At 70.8% G+C, this 19287-nt stretch overlaps 2 protein-coding genes across 2 annotated transcripts; both read right to left on the reverse strand.

Annotated features, from left to right (window-relative positions):
• Nucleotides 1–25: 25 nt before the first annotated feature.
• Nucleotides 26–1255, reverse strand: ANKRD39 (ankyrin repeat domain 39). The gene is given in 6 exon segments (XM_056363030.1): nucleotides 26–246; nucleotides 319–444; nucleotides 446–486; nucleotides 489–522; nucleotides 598–701; nucleotides 841–1255. Coding segments are annotated over 6 exon segments (543 nt in total). The 5' UTR covers nucleotides 941–1255; the 3' UTR covers nucleotides 26–108.
• SEMA4C (semaphorin 4C) lies at nucleotides 1248–14603 on the reverse strand. The gene is given in 18 exon segments (XM_056363029.1): nucleotides 1248–4056; nucleotides 4161–4231; nucleotides 4315–4472; nucleotides 4562–4677; nucleotides 4773–4880; nucleotides 4883–4994; nucleotides 5077–5221; nucleotides 5303–5478; nucleotides 5589–5740; nucleotides 5838–5954; nucleotides 6043–6055; nucleotides 6057–6140; nucleotides 9086–9121; nucleotides 9123–9185; nucleotides 9304–9366; nucleotides 9499–9647; nucleotides 11378–11528; nucleotides 14523–14603. Coding segments are annotated over 17 exon segments (2502 nt in total). The 5' UTR covers nucleotides 11490–11528; nucleotides 14523–14603; the 3' UTR covers nucleotides 1248–3229.
• Nucleotides 14604–19287: the final 4684 nt, after the last annotated feature.

Genomic DNA, 19287 nt, shown 5'->3' on the forward strand with positions numbered 1-19287 from the left:
CGGGCACAGAGAGGCAGAGACGGCGTTTGGTACCAGGGGCTTGGTTTATCCATCAGACGTGTCCCATGGCACGGTGGCTCCAGCTCTCCCGGCCCCACCGTGTCCCCCTCAGGGAGCCAGCAGGTCCTCCACCGCCGGGTGGGCCACGTCGTGGGGCCGCCGGCCCTTGGCATCGCGGATGCCGGCCAGCGCCGGGCTGTGCCGTAGCAGCAGGGCGCAGAGCTCCCGGTGTCCTTGTTCAGCCGCCTGCGGGCAACGCCTCTGTCACCACCGGCCCCCCGGCACGCGGCTGGGGGGCACCCGGGCCCCGCCACCCACCTTGTGCAGGCTGGTGCGGCCGTCCTCGTCGGCGGCGGTGGCATCGGCGCCGTGGTTCAGCAGCAGCCGGGCGATGGCCAGGTGGCCGCAGTAGCTGGCGCGGTGCAGGGGGGTGGCACCGCCGGGCGGTGCGGGCGTTGCAGCGGGCACCGTGCTGCAGCAGCAGCTGCAGACCCCCAGGTGCCCGTTGCGGCTGGCGTAGTGCTGGGGGGCAGACGGGGGGGGTGGGCAGGGGGCGTCTGGCTGCGGCCCCCCCGTGTCCCCCAGTGCCCCACGTACCAGCGCCGTGTACCCCGCCAGGTCGGGCTGGCTGGGCTCCCCCCGCCGCTCCAGCAGCTCCCGCACCCGCCGCTCGTCCCCGTCCCGCGCCGCCGACCAGATCCCTGCGGGCAGGGGGGGCCGCGTCAGGCAGGGACGGACCCCCAGCCCCGCCTGGCCGCCTGCCCGGAGCGCCCCCAGCCCCGCCTGGACCCCTCTCTCTCCCCCGCCCGTACCCACACCCCTGCCCCGGTGCCCCCCGACCCCGCTCGAAGTCCATCTCGGGCAGGCTCTGGTGCACGCTGGGCACCGCCACCCGCGACGGGCAGCAGCCACCGGGCGGCGAACGGCGGCCCGCCGCCATCGCCCGGGCTGGGCCGGGCCGAGGGGAGCCGGGAAGGGCCGAAGGGCGCCGAGGGGAGCCGGGAAGGGCCGAAGAGAGCCGAGGGGAGCCGGGAAGAGCCGAAGAGAGCCGAGGGGAGCCGGGAAGAGCCGAAGAGAGCCGAGGGGAGCCGGGAAGAGCCGAAGAGAGCCGAGGGGAGCCGGGAAGGGCCGAGGGGCGCCGCTCCCCTGAGCGCTAGTGCGCATGTGGCTCCTCCCGCAGAGCCCCGACGCCACCGCCAGGGGGCGCCCTCCTGCCCCAGCGCTGGGCCCGCCTGGGGATCGGGCCCGCCTGGGGATCGGGCCCGCCTGGGGATCGGGGATCGGCCCCGACCCAGCCGTGGGGATCCACCCCAGCCGTGGGGATCAGACCCAGCGGTGGGGACCGGCGACTGGCCCTGATGTGGGGATCAGCACTGACCCCGCCGTGGGGATCGGCCACAGCTGTGGGGATCACCAAGGGTCAACCCCTGCTATGGGAGGGGGCCTGTGGATCACCCCCAGCCATGGAGATCACCAAGGATCAACCCCTGCTATGGGGATCACCCCCTGCTATGGGAGGGGGCCTGTGGATCACCCCCAGCCATGGAGATCACTAGGGATCAAGCCCTGCTATGGGGATCACCCCCCTGCTATGGGAGGGGGCCTGGGGATCACCCCCAGCCATGGAGATCACTAGGGATCAACCCCTGCTATGGGGATCACCCCTGCTATGGGGGGCAGGGTGCTGGGGATCACTCCCAGCCATGGGGATCACCAGTGATCACCCCCTTCTATAGGGCGCAGGGATCACCCTGGGCTATGGGGGGGCCCAGGGATCAACCCCACCTATGGGGATCACCCCCTGCTACGGGGGCCCAAGGGATCCACCCCTGATGTTAGGGGGAGCCTGGGGCTCACCCCCTGCCATGGCGGCCGGGGCTCACCCCATGCCTTAGGGGTCCCAGCCCCCCCGGGGCCCCCCCCGCTCCCCTTCCCACGCCCCCACAGCCCCGCTCCCACGGCCCTGGTGGGACCCCGGGTGCCGCATCCGCCCGGCTTCCCGGCACGGTCCCCCGGGGAGCCCCCGCCTGCCCCGCGCTGACCCCCGGCAGCTGGGGGGGTGCCGGGCATGGGGCCAGGCCGCAGCAGCCTCGGCCCGGGGGGGCTGGGGCCCCCCCACCCCTGGGAACGGCACCACGATGCCCTTTTATAGCCCCAAGTGCAGCCTTTTTCCATGAGCTCAGCACCAGGGGGGGGCCCAGCACCCCCCCCAGCATCGGCCACGGCCCCCGCGGGCTTCGCTTGCAAAATATAAATTTTTTAATTTATTTTTTTTTTTTACTCCTTTTTATTATTAATATAAAAATACTCACATATTTACAGCAAATAAATATATTTCAGTAACAAATAAATTACACTGGGGGGTATACAAAAGGGGCCCAGGTGGGCGGCGTGCAGGGGGGCAGCAGGCGGGGGATGGGGGGGGGGTGTGGGTATTTACAGCCAGGGCCAAGGGGGTATGAAGCCCTGGGGCGGCAGGGGGGGTGAGGGGGGCATTAGAAAAGTTCTCAGGAAGAAAAAAACCCGATCGGTTCTTAAATCGTCTCAAAAAAACATCCTGTGGCCACTACCCAGGCCAGGATGCGGTGCCTGGGGGGGCTCGGTGGTGCCCAGGGCGGGGGTGGTCCCCAAGGCGGGTGGCAGCCCCCGAGGTGGGTCCCTTGGCTGGGACATGGTACCAAAGGCGGATGTGGTGACCAAGAGCAGCTCCGGCGCCCCAAACATGTCACCCCAAGGCGGGTGCCGGGGTGGCAATCCCCAAACCGGGTGGCAGTCCTGTCCCCAAAGTGGGAACCGGCACTGGGGTGACAGTCCTGTCCCCAAAGTGGCAACCGGCACTGGGGTGGCAGCCCCATCGCCACGATGGGTGCCGTTGCAGCAGTCCGCCGAGATGGGTGTTGGCACCGGCATCCCCGCGATGGGCGCCAGTGCCCACCCTGCAGCCCCAAGGCGGGTGCTGGTGCCAAGGCGGTGGTCCCCACGGCGAGTGGTGGCACCAGGGTCCCCGTGGCGGGCGCTGGTGCCAAGGCGCTGGTCCTCATGGCGAGTGGTGGCACCAGGGTCCCCGCGGCGGGTGCCGGTGCCCACCCTGCAGCCCCAAGGCGGGCGCTGGTGCCAAGGCGGTGGTCCTCATGGCGAGTGGTGGCCCCGGGGTCCCCGCGGCGGGTACCAGGCCAGGCCCTGAGGTAGGTACGGCTGCTCGGCGGCGGGGATGCCGCCCACCGGCGGCTCACACCGACGATTCCTCGGGGTTGGAGTCGGGCAGGGGCTGGCGCTGCTGCAGTTTGCGCCGCAGCTCCTCGGCCAAATCGGCGCAGGGCGGCCGCTCCTCGGCACCCAGCGCCAGGCGGATGTAGCCGTTGGAGGAGGAACCGCGCAGGGGACCCAGGTGGATGCGGGTGGGCGAGTGGAGGGGCTGCCCCGGGATGGCGGTGGGCGGCGAGGCGGCACCGGGAGGGCCCCCGTTGCGGCAGGCGGCGTGACCCGGCACGATTTTAAGCGAACCGTCCGAGTAGTAGTAGCTGGCCGGGTCCCAGAGCTTCTCATCCGAGTCGGAGGCGGCGCTGGGCACGAAGTGGGGGCTGGGGGGCTCCTTGGGCAGCTCGATGGGGTACACCAGGGTGCTCTCGATGGCTTTGGTGCCTTTGCCCAGCTCTTCCCGCAGCCGCCGCCAAAGCGAGAACACCACCAGCACCAGCACCAGGCACAGGGCGCCCAGGCACACCGCCACCACCCACACCAGCCCCAGGCTCTCCAGCGGCGCCCGCGTCTCCAGCGGCACCCCGGGACCGGCCAGCACCGCCACCCGGTACACCTCGCCCCCCAAGCGGGCGCCCTGCTCCTCCGAAAAGCAGCGGTACGTGCCACTGTGCTGCGCCCCGGCTCCCGGCACCACCAGGGCACGCAGCCGGGCGTCGTGCAGCACCAGCGCCTGCTCGGCCGCCAGCGCCTGCCCCTCGAAGGTCCACAGCGCCTGCGCCAGGTTGGAGCCCAAACGGCACGTCAGCACCAGGTCGGTGCCTGCCACCACCGTCACGTTTTTAGGGGTGATGGGCCCTGCGGGAGGGGGGGGCGAGTCAGTGGAGGGGGGAGCGCGAAGCGGGGGGCACCCATGTGTCCCCCTCTCCCAGCTCCCCATGGTGCTGGGGGGGGGGTCTCACCTTGCTTGGCCACCTGCGGCAGGGTGCAGGCGCGGGTGTCGGAGCTCAGCACGTCCTGGACCAGCTGGGAGCTGCGGGAGGTGGTGGTGGAGGTGAGGGGGGGCCCCGTACCATGGTGGGGTGTGTCCCCCCCGCCCCCAGGGAACCCCCTTACCCGTTGAGGCCGTCGGTGCGGACGCAAAGGCTGGCGTTGCGGCTCCAGGCGCAGTAGGGATCCCGGGCGAGGACGCAGTCCGTGCACGACTGGTAGCGGCCGCAGTCAGCCAGGGGCAACTGGGCCACCTGGAAACGGGAGCCGGCGAAGAGCAGCTTCTGCGAGGGCAGGGAGAAGGGGCAAGGTGACACGGTGAGGTGACACCCACCCCCCCGGGTGCCAGCCCCTTCGCCGTGACACCGCTCACCTTCCGGCTGGCCAGGACCAGGCTCTCCACGGGCTGCGCCGGCTGGAAAACCTGCAGCTCCTCCACCAGATGGATGCGAGCGCCCAGGTTCAGCGCCTTGTGCACCCAACCGTCACCTGCGGGGCGCGGCAGGCGCTCAGGGACGTCCCCACACCAGGGGGACACCTCTGCGGTCCCCTCCCCAGCTTCCCCCCGCGGTGCCGGCGGGTACCTGTGCCGATGAAAAGCACCTCGTAGATGGTGCCATCCAGCCCGGCCACTCGGTCCACCACCAGCTGGGTGAAGTTGGCGTCTTTCTTGAGGAGCAGCGGGCGGCGCGCTGCGGCAGGATGGGCTCATCCATCAGCGGGTGCTTCTTGGCGAAGTTGAGGGTGTTGTCGGGCAGCTCCAGGGAGCTGGCGAAGCCGTTCTGGCGGTGCCAGTTGGTGATGCACTGGGGATGAAGGGCACCGTCAGGCGCGCGGCCGGATCCCGCACCCTCTTCTCCCCTCCTACTCCCGGGTACCGGCACTCACCGCACCGGGACGGGGGCTCGGCACCTCATCCGAGTACCGGCCCCACTTCTGCGCCTGCTCCCGGTATTCCTTGTAGGGCCCTTCGAACGCCTTCTTCACCTCCAGGATGTGGTAGCGGCAAATAGCTGAAACATCCACATCCCCCCTGCAAGGGACAGGGCAGGATTTTAAGAGAAGCCACCGGTGACAAGGAAACCCCGGCGCTGCCGCGTCCCCACGTGCTCACCAGCGGGCCTGGAAGACGCCGAAAAAAGTGGTGTCCTGCCAGTCGGCCCCCGGCAGGGTGAAGACAGCCTGGAGGCGGTTGAAGTGGAGCTGCTGCTCAGGCGCCGAGCACACCAAGCGAGCCTTCAGGAAGGTTGTCCACTTCTTCTGCAGCGTACGCGCCCCACCGACGTCCCCCTGGGTACCCAACCGCCGTCAGGACAAGGCCACCGCGCTCACCGGTGGAGCGAAACCCCGCCGGGATGGCAGCCCCGCCATGCCGTGTCCCCCTTCCCCCCCCCCCGTACCTTGCAGACCCGCGCCACGCGGGCCACCACCTGCTCGGCGTAGCAGTCGTACTCTACCGCCCGCTCGCTGAAGAAGAAGTAAACCTTGTCGTCGTCCCCGGTGCTGCTGGCCGTGCTCTCCTGCACGTAAGCCGAAGCCACAAAGTGGGGCTCTGTGGAGAAGGGGGGGGGGGCAGAAAAGGGAGGGTAAGGCCATGCCGGGGGCAGGGGGTGCCCCCGCCGCCCCCCGCTGCGTCACCCCGAGCCTACCGTTCAGCCAGGAGGTGAGATACTCCGTCTTCATGGAGTAGTGGGGGCCCAGGTTGCGGAGGATGACAGGCTCCGTGCCCAGAAAGTTGTTGAAGGTGGCCGAGTACAGCTCCCCGTCTGCAAAGCAGGGGTTTAAGGGAGTTGGGGGCAGGGGGGCACGGTGGGCACCCCCCGACCCCGGCGTGTGCCTGGCAGTGCCACCTACCCACGATGAGGCCGGGTGTGTCCCTTGGTGGGGTCATACGGACACTTCCCTTTGCCGTCCTCAAAAGCCACTTGGTCCAGGGTGAAGCCAGACAGTTCCTGCAGGGCACAGGAGTGGGTGGGGGTCCCAATCCCCTCCCCAGTTCACTTCCCCCGCACGCAGGCTGGCCCCAGATGCAGGCAGACCCCGAAGATGACCCCTTCTGGGGACAGGGACACCCCTGGAGCACCCTCCTGGGCACAGGGACACCCCCAGGTGACACTTTCTGGGGACGGGGACACCCCTGGAGCACCCTCCTGGGCACAGGGACACCCCCAGGCGACACTTTCTGGGGACAGGGACACCCCTGGAGCACCCTCCTGGGCACAGGGACACCCCAGGTGACACTTTCTGGGGACAGGGACACCCCTGGAGCACCCTCCTGGGCACAGGGACACCCCCAGGTGACACTTTCTGGGGACAGGGACACCCCTGGAGCACCCTCCTGGGCACAGGGACACCCCCCAGTGATGCACCCTGGGCACAGGGACACCCCCAGGCGACACTTTCTGGGGACGGGGACACCCCGGGAGCACCCTCCTGGGCACAGGGACACCCCCAGGTGACACTTTCTGGGGACAGGGCCACCCCGGGAGCACCCTCCTGGGCACAGGGACACCCCCAGGTGACACTTTCTGGGGACAGGGCCACCCCGGGAGCACCCTCCTGGGCACAGGGACACCCCCAGGTGACACTTTCTGGGGACGGGGACACCCCTGGAGCACCCTCCTGGGCGCAGGGACACCCCCAGGTGACACTTTCTGGGGACGGGGACACCCCTGGAGCACCCTCCTGGGCACAGGGACACCCCCAGGCGACACTTTCTGGGGACGGGGACACCCCTGGAGCACCCTCCTGGGCACAGGGACACCCCCAGGTGACACTTTCTGGGGACAGGGACACCCCTGGAGCACCCTCCTGGGCACAGGGACACCCCCAGGTGACCCCTTCTGGGGACGGGGACACCCCTGGAGCACCCTCCTGGGCACAGGGACACCCCCAGGTGACACTTTCTGGGGACAGGGACACCCCTGGAGCACCCTCCTGGGCACAGGGACACCCCCAGGTGACACTTTCTGGGGACAGGACACCCCTGGAGCACCCTCCTGGGCACAGGGACACCGCAGGTGACACTTTCTGGGGACAGGGACACCCCTGGAGTACCCTCCTGGGCACAGGGACACCCCCAGGCGACACTTTCTGGGGACAGGGACACCCCTGGAGCACCCTCCTGGGCACAGGGACACCCCCCAGTGATGCACCCTGGGCACAGGGACATCCCAATGACACCCTGGGCAGGGACACCCCCCCAGCTGAGCCTCTGGGCACAGGGACACCCCCAGGTGACACTTTCTGGGGACAGGGACACCCCTGGAGCACCCTCCTGGGTGCAGGGACACCCCCAGGTGACACTTTCTGGGGACAGGGACACCCCTGGAGCACCCTCCTGGGCACAGGGACACCCCCAGGTGACACTTTCTGGGGATGGGGACACCCCTGGAGCACCCTCCTGGGCACAGGGACACCCCAGGTGACACTTTCTGGGGACAGGGGCAGCCCTGGAAGATCCACTATGGGGACAGGAACACCCCCAAATGATGCTCCCAGGGACAGGGACACCCCAGGAGCACCCTCCTGGGGACAGGGACACCCCAGGTGACACTTTCTGGGGATGGGGACACCCCTGGAGCACCCTCCTGGGTGCAGGGACACCCCCAGGTGACAATTTCTGGGGACAGGGACACCCCTGGAGCACCCTCCTGGGCACAGGGACACCCCCAGGTGACACTTTCTGGGGACGGGGACACCCCTGGAGCACCCTCCTGGGCGCAGGGACACCCCCAGGTGACACTTTCTGGGGACGGGGGACACCCCTGGAGCACCCTCCTGGGCACAGGGACACCCCCAGGCGACACTTTCTGGGGACAGGGACACCCCTGGAGCACCCTCCTGGGCACAGGGACACCCCCAGGTGACACTTTCTGGGGACAGGGACACCCCGGGAGCACCCTCCTGGGCACAGGGACACCCCCAGGTGACCCCTTCTGGGGACGGGGACACCCCGGGAGCACCCTCCTGGGCACAGGGACACCCCCAGGTGACACTTTCTGGGGACCGGGACACCCCTGGAGCACCCTCCTGGGCACAGGGACACCCCCCAGTGATGCACCCTGGGCACAGGGACATCCCAATGACACCCTGGGCAGGGACACCCCCCCAGCTGAGCCTCTGGGCACAGGGACACCCCCAGGTGACACTTTCTGGGGACAGGGACACCCCTGGAGCACCCTCCTGGGTGCAGGGACACCCCCAGGTGACACTTTCTGGGGACAGGGACACCCCAGGAGCACCCTCCTGGGCACAGGGACACCCCCAGGTGACACTTTCTGGGGACAGGGCCACCCCGGGAGCACCCTCCTGGGCACAGGGACACCCCCCAGGTGACACTTTCTGGGGACAGGGGCAGCCCTGGAAGATCCACTATGGGGACAGGAACACCCCCAAATGATGCTCCCAGGGACAGGGACACCCCAGGAGCACCCTCCTGGGGACAGGGACACCCCAGGTGACACTTTCTGGGGATGGGGACACCCCTGGAGCACCCTCCTGGGCACAGGGACACCCCAGGTGACACTTTCTGGGGACGGGGACACCCCTGGAGCACCCTCCTGGGCACAGGGACACCCCAGGTGACACTTTCTGGGGACGGGGACACCCCTGGAGCACCCTCCTGGGCACAGGGACACCCCCAGGTGACACTTTCTGGGGACGGGGACACCCCTGGAGCACCCTCCTGGGTGCAGGGACACCCCCAGGTGACAATTTCTGGGGGTGGGGACACCCCTGGAACGCCCCCCCCGGCATGCAGGGACACCCCTAAACGATGTCCTGAGGCTGGGAGGAGGGGGGGGGGGGGGCTGCCCTGGACCTCACCCCCAGGGGCAGTGGGGAACTGGGGGGGGGGGGCAGGTTTTGGGGGTCCCCCCTGGGGGGCCGCACTCACGATGTAGGTGCACTTGGGCTGGAAGGCGTAGGTGCCGGCAGGCGTAGAGGTGAGAGCTGTTGTAGCTCTGTAGGAAGCGCACGTAGTTGAAGCAGTCGGTCTGGGGGGGGGTGGGGGGGGGGTGGGAACAGCTGGTTAAGGGGGTTGCAGGGGGGGGGAGGGGCGCACCCTGGGGTGCCCTGTAACCCCCCCCTGCCCCCCCCCCCGCGGCCCCGCACCTGGTTGTTTTTGCCCTTCTGGATGCATTCGGCTTTCTTGTCCACGGGGGCTTCCCAGGAAATCTGGGGATGGAAAACGGCTCGGTGGGTCGGAACCAGCAAACGCAGCCCCCCCAGCCCCCTCCCAAAATATTCCTCCCCCTCCCCCCCCCCCCCCATCCCCCGTGCCCTCTCGGAGGGTCCCCAGGGTCTCACCGCCGCCTTGAGCTCCACGGTGCCGGTGGCCAGGGCGAAGATGGCCTCGCGGGCGCCCACGTAGAGCAACGCCTCGGCCTCATCCAGCGTCAGCGTCAGGTAGTGCGAGACCCCCCCCTGCGAGAAGCGCTTGGCCGCGTCCTTCAGCTCTGCGGGGTTTGGGGACAAGGGGGGGGACACACACACACACACATCAGGGTGAAGCCACCCCCAGCTGCCCCCATCACCCTGGTGGGCACCGCTGGCACCCACAGCCCCCCTCGCCACCCCCCAAGCGCCGGAAGCCCCCCCGGCCCCGGCGGCGGCGCACAAAGGGCTCTTTGTCACCGGAGCGGGCGCTGGCGGCGGGGAACACAGCGGCCTTTGGCGAGACCCCGCGCCCCCCCTGCCCGCCCCCAGGCCCCACAGAAAGGCCCCATTGACGGGCGGGCGCCAGGGCCCCCGGGCAGGGACGGGGACGCGGGGCTGGCACGGCACGGGGACGGCACGGGGACGGCACGGGGACGTGGGGCGCTGGCACAGCCAAGGGGTGGGGGGCTCGGGTGTGGGGATGGCACGGGGGGCACGGCGTGGGGACGCAGGGATGGGGGACGTGGGGCGCTGCCACCGTGCAGGGACGGTGCCAGGCATGGGGACACCGGGCATGGCAAAGGGACGGGGATGCTGGCACGGGGATAGGGACAGAGCACGCGGCACAGATGGGGACACAGGGTGCTGGCACAGGGCAGGGCCGCAGTGGGTGCTGGCACGGCAGAAAGATGGCACCTCAGGGTGCTGGCACGGCAGAGGGCTGGGGACAGGGTGTTGGCAGGGCTGGGGACAGGGCGATGGCAGAGCACGGGGACAGGGGACACGGCACAGGGCTGGGGACAGGGTGTTGGCAGGGCTGGGGACAGGGCGATGGCAGAGCACGGGGACAGGGGACACGGCACAGGGCTGGGGACAGGGTGTTGGCAGGGCTGGGGACAGGGCGATGGCAGAGCACGGGGACAGGGGACACGGCACAGGGCTGGGGACAGGGTGTTGGCAGGGCTGGGGACAGGGCGATGGCAGAGCACGGGGACAGGGGACATGGCACAGGGCTGGGGACAGGGTGTTGGCAGGGCACGGGGCCGTGGCAGAGGGCTGGGCACAGGGCGATGGCAGGGCACGGGGACAAGGGACACGGCACAGGGCTGGGCACAGGGCGATGGCAGGGCACGGGGACAGGGCTGGGGACGGGGCGATGGCAGGGCACAGGGACAAGGGACACAGCACGGGGCTGGGGACATGGTGATGGTGGAGCATGAGGACAAGGGACATGGCACAGGGCTGGGAAAAGGGGCGATGGCAGGGCAGGGGACAGGGCTGGGGACACGGCACAGGGCTGGGGACGGGGGCTGTGGCAGGGCACGGGGACAGGGGACAGGGCTGGGGACAGTGGCGATGGCAGGGCACAGGGACAGAGGACATGGCTGGAGACGGGGGTGACAGCAGGGCACAGGGCTGGGGACAGGCGTGATGGCAGAGCACGGGGACAAGGGACAGGGCTGGGGACAAGGGACAGGGCTGGGGCTGGGGGTGGTGGCAGAGCACGGGGACAAGGGACCCAGCAGAGGGCTGGGGACTCCAGGCGCTGGCCCGGCAGGGGGACACGGGGCAGTGTCCCTGCGTGTCCCCCCTCTGCTCTCGCACCCCCCCAGTTTTGGGGCCACCGGCGCAGGGTGGTCCCCACCGCGCTGACAAGCTTGGGGCGGGGGACAGCAGCTGCCCGGCTTGGGGACAATGACAGCCACCGGGGTGCCACCCCGGTGTCAGCAAGGGCCGGGCCTCAGTTTCCCCACCCTGCTCCCCCCGTCTCGGGCCTGGGGGGGGGGGGGGGGGGGGGGACCATACTCACCCGCGTAGGGGACAGTTTTTCGGGGTACGGCGCTCCACGAGGACCCCGGGGTGGTGGCAGCGGTGGCGAGGGCCAGCAGCGAGGCGAGGGCCAGCAGGCGGCGGGGGGCCATGGCGTGGGGATGGGGGGGGCACGGGGGACACACGCAGCCCTGGGGGGGGGGGGGGGGGGGACACGATGACACACCCAGCCCCCGGCAGGGTTACGGGGTGCTGACACCCACCCGCATGTCACGCGGGCGGCGCGGGGGACAAGGACGGCATTGAGGGCCGCGCGTCACGCGGCTGGGGGGGGCACCCCACGCAGCGGGGGGGGGACACACACGCGGGTCCCCAGCTTGCTGCCCCCCCACCCCCACCACCCCCCCAGTCCCTCCTCCGGCTGTGACGAGTTACGGGGCGGGGGGGGGGAGGGGGGGTCCACGGGGGAGGAAAGGGGGGGGGCCTTCCGCTTCCCACCCCACCCGGGCGGCCCCCCCCCTCCCCCACGTCCTGCCCTGGGACCCCCCAGCCCAGCCCAGTGTCCCAGAGGGGGTCCCCCGCCGTGTGTGTCCCCCCCCCCGCCCCAGGCTGGGCAGGATGCGGCCGGGCAAGCGGGTGGCCGGGAATTGTTCTGCCCGGCCCGGCGGGAAGCAGGAAGCCGGAGGGGTCCGGGGGGGCCCCGCGCCAGCTGGGGAAGGATTTCCGGGAGGGTGGGGGGCCGGGAACGGGCCCCCCGCGGGCGTGGGAATGGGGGACACCCCGGCTAGGCTGCCCGCAGCGGGGGGAGGGGGGGCTGCAAGCCGGGGGCTGCCAGTGCCGGGGTGTCACTGGTGGGGTGCCACGGGCAGGATGGGGTGCCACTGGTGGGGTGCCACGGGCAGGATGGGGTGCCACTGGTGGGGTGGCACGGGCAGGATGGGTGCCACGGGCAGGATGGGTGCCACGGGCAGGATGGGGTGTCACGGGCAGGATGGGTGCCACTGGTGGGGTGTCACGGGCACAGCTGGGGTGTCACGGGCAGGATGGGGTGTCACTGGTGGGGTGGCACGGGCAGGATGGGTGCCACGGGCAGGATGGGGTGGCACGGGCAGGATGGGGTGCCACTGGTGGGGTGGCACGGGCAGGATGGGGTGTCACTGGTGGGGTGGCACGGGCAGGATGGGTGCCACAGGCAGGGTCAGGGTGTCACGGGCAGGATGGGGTGTCACGGGCAGGATGGGGTGCCACTGGTGGGGTGTCACGGGCACAGCTGGGGTGTCACGGGCAGGATGGGGTGCCACTGGTGGGGTGGCACGGGCAGGATGGGGTGTCACTGGTGGGGTGGCACGGGCAGGATGGGTGCCACAGGCAGGGTCAGGGTGTCACGGGCAGGATGGGGTGTCACGGGCAGGATGGGGTGCCACTGGTGGGGTGTCACGGGCACAGCTGGGGTGTCACGGGCAGGATGGGTGCCACAGGCAGGGTCAGGGTGCCACAGGCACAGCCGGGGTGTCACGGGCACCCTGGGTGCCACGGGCACAGTCAGGGTGTCACGGGCAGGATGGGGTGTCACGGGCAGGATGGGGTGCTATGGGCAGGATGGGGTGCCACTGGTGGGGTGTCACGGGCACAGCCGGGGTGTCATGGGCAGGGTCAGGGTGCCACGGGCATGGCTGGGGTGTCACGGGCAGGGTCAGGGTGCCACGGGCACAGCTGGGGTGTCATGGGCACAGCTGGGGTGCCACGGGCAGGATGGGTGCCACGGGCAGGGTCAGGGTGTCACGGGCAGGATGGGGTGTCACGGGCAGGATGGGTGCCACTGGTGGGGTGTCACGGGCACAGCTGGGGTGTCACGGGCAGGATGGGGTGCCACTGGTGGGGTGTCACGGGCAGGATGGGTGCCACTGGTGGGGTGTCACAGGCACAGCTGGGGTGTCACGGGCAGGATGGGGTGCCACTGGTGGGGTGTCACGGGCAGGATGGGGTGTCACTGGTGGGGTGGCACGGGCAGGATGGGTGCCACAGGCAGGGTCAGGGTGTCACGGGCAGGATGGGGTGTCACGGGCAGGATGGGTGCCACTGGTGGGGTGTCACGGGCACAGCTGGGGTGTCACGGGCAGGATGGGGTGTCACGGGCAGGATGGGGTGTCATGGGCAGGATGGGGTGCCACTGGTGGGGTGTCACGGGCACAGCTGGGGTGTCACGGGCAGGATGGGTGCCACAGGCAGGGTCAGGGTGCCACAGGCACAGCCGGGGTGTCACGGGCACCCTGGGTGCCACGGGCACAGTCAGGGTGTCACGGGCAGGATGGGGTGTCACGGGCAGGATGGGGTGCTATGGGCAGGATGGGGTGCCACTGGTGGGGTGTCACGGGCACAGCCGGGGTGTCACGGGCAGGGTCAGGGTGCCACGGGCATGGCTGGGGTGTCACGGGCAGGGTCAGGGTGCCACGGGCACAGCTGGGGTGTCATGGGCACAGCTGGGGTGCCACGGGCAGGATGGGTGCCACGGGCAGGGTCAGGGTGTCACGGGCAGGATGGGGTGTCACGGGCAGGATGGGGTGCCACTGGTGGGGTGTCACGGGCACAGCTGGGGTGTCACGGGCAGGATGGGTGCCACGGGCAGGGTCAGGGTTCCACGGTCACGGCCGGGGGTGCCACGGGCAGGGTCAGGGTGCCACGGGCACGGCCGGGGTGCCACGGGCACTCTGGGTGCCACGGGCAGGATGGGGCCCCCCAGGTCCCCAGCTCTGGTGCTGGACGCTTGGGGGGGCCCCTGGGGGACCGGGGTGCGGGGCCCCGCGGCGGTGCCGTCCCGGGGGGCCCCACGGCGACCCCGCAGGCCCCGGGGGGGAGGGGGAACCTCCCCGCGCCCCCCTGCCCCCACCCGCGGGCCGGCACCGGCTGTTCTACCGGGGGGGGGGGGGGGGGGGGGGGGGCGTGCACGGACGGATCGGGGCAGGGGGAGCCCCGTTACCGGAGGCGGGTTGGGGAGTGGGGAGCGGGGCGCGGGGGGGGCGATGCCGCCGGGGGTGCCGGTGCCGATCTCCGGTACCGGGAGGAACAAAGCGCCTCCCCCTCCTCCCCCCGCCCCCCGCGGCGCCGCCACAACAATACCGGGGCGGGGCGGGGCGGGGCGGGGCGGGGGGTGCCGGGGGGGGGGGGGGGGAGGGGGGGGCACTCACCTCGGGCGCGGCGGCGGCGGCGCGGGGCGGGCGGCCGGGCCGGGGCGGCGGGAGGCGGCGGCGGCGGCGGGTCGGGGCGGCGGCGGGGTGCGCGCCGCGCGGCTCCGCTGGCCCCGCCCCGCCCTGACGTCACGGCGGCCCCGCGGGGGGGATCGGGCCGGGCCGGGGTGGGTCGGATCGGATCGGATCGGATCGGCCCCGCTCGGCTCGGTTCGGCTCGGCTCGGCTCCTCTCGGCTCCGCTCGGCTCCTCTCGGCTCCGCTCGGCTCAGCCCGGCTCAGCTTGGCCCCGCTCGGTCCCGCTCGGCTCGGCTTGGCTCGGCCCGGCCCCGCTTGGCTCGGCTCAGCTCCACTCGGCCCCCGCTCGGCCCTGCTGGGCTCGGCTCAGCTCCACTCAGCCTGGCCCGGCTCGGCTCTGCTTGGCCCGGCTCGGCCCTGCGCGGCTCAGCTCGGCCCGGCCCCGCTTGGCTCAGCTCAGCTCCACTCAGCCTGGCCCGGCTCGGCCCTGCGCGGCTCAGCTCGGCCCGGCCCTGCTTGGCTCGGCTCAGCTCCACTCAGCCTGGCCCGGCTCGGCTCTGCTTGGCCCGGCTCGGCCCTGCGCGGCTCAGCTCGGCTCGGCCCCGCTCAGCTCAGCTCGGCCCTGCTTGGCTTGGCTCGGCCTAGCCCAGCTCAGCCCGGCTTGGCTTGGCTCAGCTTGGACTGGCTTGGCCTGGCTCGGCTCGGCCTGGCTTGGCTCAGCCTAGCTCAGCTTGGCTGTCCTGGCTTGGTTTGGCCTGCCCCAGCTCAGCCCGGCCTGGCTTGGCTCAGCTTGGCTCGGCTCGGCCTGGCTTGGCTTGGCTCAGCCCAGCACAGCTTGGTGGCCTGGCTTGGTTTGGCCTGGCCCGGCTCAGCTCGGCCTGGCTCCGCTTAGCCTGACTTGGCTCGGCCTGGCTTGGTTTGGCCTGGCCCAGCTCAGCTTGGCCTGGCTCCGCTTAGCCTGACTTGGCTCGGCCTGGCTTGGTTTGGCCTGGCCCGGCTCAGCTTGGCCTGGCTCCGCTTAGCCTGACTTGGCTCGGCCTGGCTTGGTTTGGCCTGGCCCAACTCACCTCAGCCTGGCTTGGCTCAGCTCGGCCTGGCTCAGCTTGGCACAGCTTGGCTTAGCCTGGCCGGGCTTGGTCTGGCACAGCTCGGCTTGGCTTGGCTCAGCCCAGCACAACTTGGTCTGGCACAGCTCGGCTTGGCTTGGCTCAGCCCAGCACAACTTGGCCTGGCACAGCTCGGCTTGGCTTGGCCTGGCTCAGCTCAGACCAGCTTTGTTCAACCTGGTCTGGCTTGGCCCAGCACAGCCCAGTTAGGCTTAGCCCAGTTTGGCTCGGCCCAGCTCAGCACAGTTCAGCCCAGCTCAGCTCAGCTTAGCCCAGCTTGGTGCAGCTCAGCCCAATTTGGCCCAGCTCAGCCCAGTTTGGCCCAGCTCAGCCCAGTTCGGCCCAGCTCAGCACTGCTCAGCCCAGCTCAGCCCAGTTCGGCCCAGCTCAGCACTGCTCAGCCCAGCTCAGCACTGCTCAGCCCAGTTCGGCCCAGCTCAGCACTGCTCAGCCCAGTTTGGCCCAGCTCAGCCCAGTTTGGCCCAGCTCAGCTCAGTTCAGCACAGCTCAGCTCAGTTCAGCACAGCTAAGCCCAGTTTGGCCCAGCTCAGCCCAGCTCGACCCAGTTCAGCCCAGCTTGGCCCACTTCAGCCCAGTTCAGCCCAGTTCAGCCCAGTTCAGCCCAGTTCGGCCCAGTTCGGCCCAGTTCGGCCCAGTTTGGCCCAGTTTGGCCCAGCTCGGCCCAGCTCGGCCCAGCTCAGCCCAGCTTGGCCCAGCTCAGCCCAGCTCGGCCCAGTTCAGCACAGCTCGGCCCAGTTCAGCACAGCTTGGCCCAGTTCAGCCCAGTTCAGCACAGCTCGGGCCAGTTCGGCCCAGTTCAGCGCAGCTCAGCCCAGTTCAGTACAGCTCAGCCCAGTTCAGTACAGCTCAGCCCAGTTTGGCCCAGCTCGGCCCAGCTCAGTCCAGTTCGGCCCAGCTCAGCCCAGTTCGGCCCAGTTTGACCCAGCTCAGCCCAGTTTGACCCAGCTCAGCCCAGTTCAGCCCAGCTCAGCCCAGCCCAGCCTAGGTGGGCAGAGCCCCCCACCCTTTCTGGGTGCCGTGGGTGCCCCCAGCGCAGCGGCGGGGGGCTGCGGTGTCTGTTGGGTAGGGGTGCCGCGGGGCACCCATGGGCGCCCAGGGGACGGGGAACAGGCTGGGGTGTCGGGGTGCCCATGGTGGGTGCCGGAGCCCACGGTGGGTGTCGGGGCCCCGGCACAATCCCGCCTCGGTGCACCCACCCCCTCACGCGCCCCGGCCGGTGGCACCATGCCCGGTGTCGGGTGCCGGGCCATGGCGTGACGGCTGAGGTGCCGGCGAAGCTCCCTGGGGAGAGGAGGAAGAGCGGGAGGGAGGGTCCGGTGCGTGCCCACGCGCCTGTCCCCACCTCTGTGCCCACCACCGCCAACCCCCGGTGCCACCCCCCGCCGTGCCGGCAGCCCCGGTGCCCTCCGGGGTGCCCTGGGCAGGGGTGGCAGTGCCGGCAGCCGGATCCTGCCCGCTTTGTGCCTGTGCAACCGGCCGGAATAAAGGAATTAGAGGCAGACGTGGCCCGGCCCTGGCACGGTGCCGCGGGGCTGTGGCAGCTCCCGCCGGGTTCCCCGTCACCCACCCCCGGGGGTGCGGGTGGCACGGGACGCCTGGCATCACCCCCCCCCCCCCCCCCCCCCGGTGACCAGGTTGTGGCAGCGCCCAGAGAGCTGGCACGGGCGGAGGGCAGTGTGTCACCGAGGAGCCCCCCAAAACCCGCCGTGTGTCCCCGCTGGCACGGTAGCCCCCGTGGGCAACCTTCCAGGGGCTGGCATCGGCCTCCCGATTAGCAAGGCCGAGATAACGAAGGCATGGCATCCCCGGCGCAGGCAGATGTCACCGCGCTGTGCCACCAGGGCCAGCGTGCTGGTGGCACGGAGGCTCGCCTGTCGTGGGAGCAGGATGGATCCAGGCCCCTGGAAGAGGGGTTGGGGGGCGGGGGGGGGGGGGGGGCTGGCAGGGTGGGCAGCACCCCCTGCCCGCTGCGCCGGGGTCACGGTGGGTGCCAGGGCCCCCGACGCGGGCGAAGGCTGCCGGGCAGGCAGGGGAGTCACCAGGAGAGGGGGCAGGGGCGCGAGCAGGGCTCTGGCCACCGCCCCTGTCCCCCCACTGTCCCCCCCGATATGACCTGCCCGTCCCGTGCCCAGCCCGGGGGTGCCCAGGGTGGGCGGCCGTGCCAGGCGGGCGCGAGTACCCTGTACCCGGGGGGGTTCCATGGGGTGCCAGGGGACTGTGGGGACAATGTGGGGGTGACCGGGGTCCCTTTGTGGCACAGGGAAGGGCTGTGGGGACAATGTGGGGGTGATCAGTGTCACTTTGGGGCACAGGGGAGGGCCGTGGGGACAATGTGGGGGGTGACCGGGGTCCCTTTGTGGCACAGGGAAGGGCTGTGGGGACAATGTGGGGGTGATCAGTGTCACTTTGGGGCACAGGGGAGGGCCGTGGGGACAATGTGGGGGTGACCGGGGTCCCTTTGTGGCACAGGGAAGGGCCGTGGGGACAATGTGGGGGTGATCAGTGTCACTTTGGGGCACAGGGGAGGGCCGTGGGGACAATGTGGGGGTGACCGGGGTCCCTTTGTGGCACAGGGAAGGGCCGTGGGGACAATGTGGGGGTGATCAGTGTCACTTTGGGGCACAGGGAAGGGCCGTGGGGACAACACGGGGTGACCGGGGTCCCTTTGGGGCACAGGGAAGGGCCGTGGGGACAATGTGGGGGGTGATCAGTGTCACTTTGGGGCACAGGGAAGGGCCGTGGGGACAACACGGGGTGACCGGGGTCCCTTTGGGGCACAGGGAAGGGCCGTGGGGACAATGTGGGGGTGATCAGTGTCACTTTGGGGCACAGGGAAGGGCTGTGGGGACAACACGGGGTGACCGGGGTCCCTTTGGGGCACAGGGGAGGGCTGTGGGGACAACACGGGGGGGGCCAGTTTTGCCCTGGGGGCACCGTGGGGCCAGCGAGAGGCTCCCGACTCCCCTCACACCCCACCCCCAGCACCGGGCCAGGCTCACCTCCGCCTCGCTGGTGCCCTGTGAGCGGCGGGAGGCCCGGGGAGGGCTGTCGGTGAGCGAGGGGCTGGGGACCCCGGGGCAGGATGAGGGGGTGGCCCACCGGGAGCCGTGTGGCGGCGTGGAGCTGCTGGTGGCCCCGCAGGCTGGGCTGGTGGTGGCGGCGGCTGAAGGGCCCTGAGCGCCGTACGCGGGCGGGGGAGGGGGATGCGGTACCAGTGTGGCCGCTGGGCCGCGGCAGCCGGCGCAGCCCCTCGGGGGAGCCACGGGGGTGGGGCGGGGCTGTGAAAAAAGGGCGGGGCTTACGCTGGCAAGAGCCAATACGAGGCGGCCGGAAGGTGAACCCCTCCCCCGGCGCTTTCACAGCCTCAACGGCTCGACTGTCGACCGCGGCCAATCGGAGAGCGCGGAGGGGGCGGAGCGACGCCGATGAGCCAATCACAACAAGGCCTTTGCGCGGCGGGGCGAGGCGGGGCGTTGCCAGCCAATCAGAATGGGAGGCCGGCGGAGCGGCGCCGGCCGTGGCCGGGCGCTGCGGGGCATGCTGGGAGCTGTAGGCCGAAGGGCGGGAGGCGCGGGGCATTCTGGGAGCAGCGCCACGGAGTGCGGAGCGAGGCGCTCCGCC

Source organism: Falco biarmicus, chromosome 18 (assembly GCF_023638135.1).
Source record: "Falco biarmicus isolate bFalBia1 chromosome 18, bFalBia1.pri, whole genome shotgun sequence".
NCBI classification, from domain to species: Eukaryota; Metazoa; Chordata; class Aves; order Falconiformes; family Falconidae; genus Falco; species Falco biarmicus.